We start from the raw sequence: 6,405 nt of genomic DNA, 5'->3' as shown, positions 1-6,405 counted from the left end.
CTCCTTCAGTTTATGTGTGTTGCTTAAAATCTCCAGTATCTGAAGGACATGTAGTGTCTTTGACGGGTCACTGGTATAGATATTGCGGTAAGCCAAAGTTGGGTGCACTAGGACTAGGTGAAGGGGAGAGCGAGAAGACGGTCTTCCTTTACCAAGATGGCGGCAAAAAGGCTAACGACGCGCCTCGCCAAATTCACGACCCAATCGCAAGATCTCGCGATGATACGACGCGGTTGTCGAGGGAGGCGGTACTGACGCCATGAGGCCTACTGAGGTTGTGAGGCGGTTGTTCCATTCTAGCCCAGCGGCCGTGAAGGGTGGTTTTGGATGGGTACCTCGAATTTCGGCGGCCAAGGCCGCCGCCACCGCCACGATCCGACGCCGACCGCCTTTAGGTGTTGTTCCGTTTGCCAGGCTATCAGATGGGCCTGGTCTCCGGGAGTTCCTTCGGTCGCCAGCCGGGAGCGGGGCAGCGGTGATGGTGAAGTGTCCTGACGAGGAGTCGCTGCCCCCCTACCTGAGCGGGGAGCCGGAGCCCGGTGGCGATCGAACTGGTGAGTGCCCCATAATTAACCTACCAGCTCTCCACATCGCCGCCCCCTACCCACTTTGAAGTAGAGTTCACTTTGAAACCTCTTTACATCCTCGCTATCCATTAAAACACCTGGTCAAATGCAAATTACAATATTTGGTTCCTTTGCTTTGATTGCCGAGGCCAAGCATAGATATAATTTGGATCAGGCCAGGCGAATAGCGAGTTAGTTGCAAGCCCCAAGTCTCTTCTGTATGTTTTGAAGAATCAAATCGAGAAGGTACTGGACAGGTTAGAATAAAACTTGTGTCCTTACGGAGACCAACCAGAGTGGCTGAGCTACTTCAATACAGTTTTGTATTTAAGGTAAACAAGTCAACTACAAATCAAACCGTGAATTAAGACCAGTATCTGCTAGCCATCTTACGTCTTGTACATGTGATGAAACATGTATAAAACCAGCTTTCTCCCATCCCTAGAGGTTGGAAGAATGCTCCTTATAACGCAGTGACACTTGTCAAAGGTGATGATACCTGTTTCTGGTTTTGATCCTTGAATGTAACATTTGATTTGTTTTGTTGTCATTTTCAGTGTACTTTGAAACCTATGGGTGTCAAATGAACGTTAACGACACAGAAATTGCTTGGTCTATCCTCCAGAAAAATGGTTATAAGAAAGCCAACAGCTGTGCAGAGGTAATCTGTATTGTCATAAATTCATTATTAATTATCATTTCTAATTGTAGCTATTATTTGCAGATATAGAACGTTATAATTACAGCATATATTTTTGAAATAAGTGTTAAGATTAACCGTATTGTTAATTAAGCTGTCATCATTTGGTGTGGGTTAGATGAGAACAATGGCTGAAAATTAACTGTTAAGAATTAAGCTCAGTGACTGCCTTCTTTGCGTCAGATTGTCAGACCAGAATTTAATTTTGCCATTTACTTGTATCTTTTTTTAAATCTCAAAATGCTGGTAAATATCAGAAAACAAACACTCAGAGCTTCCTCAAGTTAGTTTTATTGGTTGGACATAACATTTCAAGATGGTCACCATTTTCTGTAACAACATGGTGTTCTCACCATGGTCAATCCAGTAGAGGGAATGCTGCATTGTTTCACACATTTGTTCGTGTTTATTAACCTGGATGAGACTCTCAATAATCTGTCTGCCAGCTTTCCTGCTTCCACACTCCATAAGATAAAATTTAACCACCATGTTATCTCCCATATTGTCAGCTGTGCAAAGCATGCCCTGGCCGCTGTAGGCTATTGCTTCTAATATACTCAAACGTCAATATCCCCTTAGCTTTGCCACAATCCTATTTGGCTTGAGCACATCTACTTACTGCAGCTTTCTAAAATCCCCTCTTGTTACACCTTTGTGCCTCTTTCCCCAGGTTTCTTATCTATCTTGCTGCTCTATAATAACAAGTCATGCAAATCCTTATTGTGGTTTTGAAAACAAAAATAAATCAAAATTGCATGGTATTCAAGTTAACATGTTTTATGTTTAGTAAATGTGTATGTGTCCTCTAATAATTTACTTTCAATTTAATTTTGATTGTAACTATACAGACTAGAAAAATGTATACTGGACTTATTTTAGTATTGTAGTATGAGGCAAAATAAATACTTGAACAGGATTTATAATCAACAACATGTTTCTGCAGGAATCAGTCGTGCAGTGCATTATAGAACTGTAATACTTCACTGGTTCAAAAACGCTATACTTGATTTTTGTGGAAAGCCATCTAAATTATTGTCATGTGTTGCAGCGTGACTTCAGTTTGAGCAGCTTTGCAGTTACAGGAGACTGCCACACAATGTTCCCTCTAATTTGTAATGACCAGTGTGCACAAAAATCTTGTGCTGTGCACTTTTTTTACCAGTGAAGACAATGTGGGCATGAATAATTTCTTCAATAAAAACAGTATAAATAAGCCAGTTCTAAAATCTGCAGACAAATCATCACACATTCATTGTTATCAACACTGTCTGCATCAGAAACCAGAAAAGGAAATGTGATTGTGTACGATCATGAAATATACCTAACCTGCCAACGAGGTAGAGGGTGACAACCTTTTGTGCGCAGTTTAAATACCTTTGTGCGCTAGTAGCAAAAGATGTATACATGCACAAACCTTAAGAGGGAACATTTCTGCCATGGCACTTATCAGCATAAAGACAATAAAAGTCTCACAAAGAACACCTTGTTTTATATAGTAACAAACTGGGGGTGTGAAACCTGTCTGGCCATTCACTACATAATTACTTGGGATTTTTCTTCTTTCCAATATTTTTATTAATTTCTATATATAAGAATGCAGAGTACAGGAAAAAAATACATATGTCTATACATTAAACTAAATCACATATAAAGTTTCTTTATCCTATGTTCGTACAAGTCAATTAGTTTGTAACATTGAAAAATAATAATTTTGTTATATAAAAAAAATCTAACCCACTACCAAGACCAAAGCTGATTAGTACAAAAGAAAGAAAAAAGATTGTTAGTCATCATCTGTGCTTTAACAGCAAATCAAAGGTTTTGAAAATAATTCAGAAAAGGTCCCCACAATGTTTGAAAGTCTTGATTAAATTCAAAGATTGAACATTGAATCTAGGGATTTTTAATCACAGTAATCCAATGATTTTTTTTATAATTTATTTTTTATTGATAAGTTCATCAAACAAACATTTCCATAAGATGTATTTCAGATATTGTACCTATATATCATATAATCATATTTGCCACAAATCTCCACATAATATTTATCTGGGGATACACCTATAGAAAAGAGAAGAAAGAAAGAACGAGCAAAAGGAGAAAACTATGTACAAGTAGAGAGTGATTTTTTTTAACAACATATTCATTGATCTGTGAGAATAAAATCAGGCCTATGAGGTGTTATGCAGTTGAACCATCTTTCCCAATATGAATCAAATTGTTCCAATTTATGATTAACAGATGCTGTTATCTTCTCCATATTGTAAATGTCCATTGTAATTTCCATCCATGCATTTAAAGTTGGGCTCTCCTGTGATAACCATTTCCTGGTAAGACTCTTTTTACCAGCCACCAGCAGTATATTCATTAAATATTTATCTCTTTTCAACCATTCTTGAGGTACATACCCAAAATATATGGTCTTACTTTCTAAGGGTATTTCACATTTAAAGATGTCTTGTAGGGCATTGTGTATCCCACTCCAATAGTCTTTGATAATGGGGCAATCCCAGAAAATATGATAATGGTTTGCATTTTGATTTCCACAATTTCTCCAGCAAACATAATGGTTTAGCAAACATAGTTGCTATCATAATGGGATTTCTGAGAGGGTGTAATAAAATATCTTATCAACTTTTTCCATACAAACTCCCTCCATTTCTGTGAACTGGTACTCTTCCATTGATACCTCCATATTATTGTCCATTCTTCCTCAAATATAATTATCCCTCCCTCTTGCTCCCATTTTTTAATGTATGAAGTCAAATGTGTTTTAAGATTTGACAAACCCTTATACACGTTTGAAATGATTCTAGTACCGTTATCTGAATTATATGCTTTTCTAAATAGCTTTATCAAACATGTACTTGCCTTGGTTACATTTTTAACCCTCCTATTAACATACTGTCACATCTGTAGATACCGATAAACGTCTTGTTTTTCTAAGTGTTTCTCTTTAAGCATTTCAAAACTGAACAGTGTTCCTTTTTTCATTATATTGCAAAGAACTGTTATTCCTTTAGCTGTCCAGACCTTAAATCTAGCATCCAGTTTATTCGGCATAAAATCTGAGACATATGCACACCATTTCAGAATTGCAATATCTCCCTCTAGTTTATATTCTTTTTTAATAGTTTTCCATATTTTAAGAGTCCATTTCACCCATGGATTATCAATAGTATTTATGTTCCTTTGTAGGTTGTTATCAGCCAAAATTGCTTATGAATTTTCAAAAAATAATCTGATTTGTATTTCTTTTATTGCAGGCTGATGTGATTTTACTTGTAACTTGTTCAATCAGGTATATTTTTCAATATTTTCTGTTTATGCAGTCAGTTTTTGTAACTAGATTATTAATTGTTATCTGTGCTTCTCATTCAAATGAAATCTGGGATACATTTTATAAGTGAATGGAGCCTGTCATACAGCCTATCACGCACACCAAGCCTCCCACTGCTGATTTTTTACATGAATGTTAAAATGTCTACCAGTGTACACTTCTTAATTTAATTGAATATATGCCTTAAATAAGATTAGTGGTACCTTTATTAACTACTACCTACATGTAGGACAATAGATGAAAATAACTTTCAGACAACTATAGGGACTGCAACTTTAGAAAGATAATTTGTAAATGCATCATAGGACTTTTACTTTTGCAGAGAGAAGGCAGAACAGACCATCTGGAACAGGCTGAAACAACTTGCTGTACTGAAATCCAAGCGAGCAAAATCTCAAGTTCCACTTAAAATAGGAATTTTAGGTAGGATGATGTCTGTATCGTGATTATTGCAAAGCTAAAGCATTTGGCAAACAATTCACCTACCTCACATTATACCTTTCTGAAAGTTGAGTCTTAACTGATCAAACTTCAAAAGGGAAATTTGGCTTAGAGAAATGAATTGTTACTCCTCTGTGGAAAGGCACATTTAAAGGAGATCTCCTTGGAGCCAATGTGACATTTACCAAAAGGGCTACAGTGAATGTTGAAGGAGGGAGAAGTAACCCAGTGACAGTGGTTCATATCCACAACGAAGGTTAGTGGTGTGGTGGGTAGTGTAGAAGATTGTGGTAGGTTAAAACGGGACATTGATAGGATACAGAACTGGGCTGAGAAGTGGCAGATGGAGTTCAATCTGAAAAAGTGAAGTGATTCACTTTGGATGGTTGAATTTGAAGTCAGAATACAGTCAATTGCAGAATTCTTAACATTGTGGAGGGACAGAGGGATCTTGGGGTCCACGTTCAGAGATCCCTCAAAGTTGCAACATAAGTTGATTAAGGTGGTTAAGAGGGCATATGATGTGTTGTCCTTCATTAATTGGATTGAGTTCAAGAGCTGTGAGGGAATGTTCCTGCTCTACAAAACTCTGGTGATACCACACGTGGAGTATAGTGTTCAGATCTGGTCGCCTCATTATAGGAAGGATGTGCAAGCTTTAGAGAAGGTGCAGAGGAGGTTTACTGGGATTGCCTGGATTAGAATGTATGATCTTATGACCAAGCTAAGGCTTTTCTCTTTGGAGAGAGGGAAGATGAAAAGTGAGTTGATACAAATGTACAAAATAAAATAATAGGCATAGATCGAGTGGACAGTCAAGAGATTTTTCCCAGGGTGGAAATGGCTAATACAAGGGTATCTAACTTTAAGGTGTTGGGGGAAATGTATAGGGGGATGTCAGAGGAAGATTTTTTTACACTGAATGGTAGGTGCATGGAGCACGCTCCGGGGTGGTGGTAGAGGCAGATACACGAGGGATGTTTAAGAGAGTCTTAGAGGGGCACATGGATGAAAGAAAAATGGAGGGCCATGTGAGCAGGAAGGGTTGGGTTGATCTCGGAGTAGGGTTAAATAGTTGGCACATCATCGAGAGCCGAAGGGCCAATACTGTGCTGTGCTGTACTGTTCTATATGTGGAAGATACATAGATAACATCATGTCTAAATGTGAGAAATTCTGCAGGTCCTGGAAATCCAGAGCAACACACACAAAATGCTGGAGGAACTCAGCAGGTCAGGCACCATCTATGGAAATGAATAAACAGTTGACGTTTCGGGCCAGGACCCTACTTCAGGACTGGAAAGGAAGGGGGAAGATGACAGAATAAAAATGTGGGGAAAGGGGAAGGAGGATAGCTA

At 38.2% G+C, this 6,405-nt stretch overlaps 1 protein-coding gene across 2 annotated transcripts in view; it reads left to right on the top strand.

Annotated features, from left to right (window-relative positions):
* Positions 1-234: 234 nt before the first annotated feature.
* Positions 235-6,405, top strand: part of cdk5rap1 (CDK5 regulatory subunit associated protein 1) — a 32,567-nt gene continuing 26,396 nt past the window's right edge. For both annotated transcript variants that reach the window (XR_010017126.1, XM_063041516.1), the window contains exons 1-4: positions 235-554; positions 1,124-1,227; positions 4,533-4,567; positions 4,929-5,029. Coding sequence is in view for 1 of the 2 variants with exons in the window: in XM_063041516.1 (XP_062897586.1) it covers positions 260-554; positions 1,124-1,227; positions 4,533-4,567; positions 4,929-5,029 (535 nt within the window). In the remaining variant the exon portion in view is untranslated. The remainder of the gene's footprint in view (positions 555-1,123; positions 1,228-4,532; positions 4,568-4,928; positions 5,030-6,405) is intronic.

Source organism: Mobula hypostoma, chromosome 2, assembly GCF_963921235.1.
Source record: "Mobula hypostoma chromosome 2, sMobHyp1.1, whole genome shotgun sequence".
NCBI classification, from domain to species: Eukaryota; Metazoa; Chordata; class Chondrichthyes; order Myliobatiformes; family Myliobatidae; genus Mobula; species Mobula hypostoma.
This window is presented reverse-complemented; position numbering and strand designations above follow the sequence as displayed.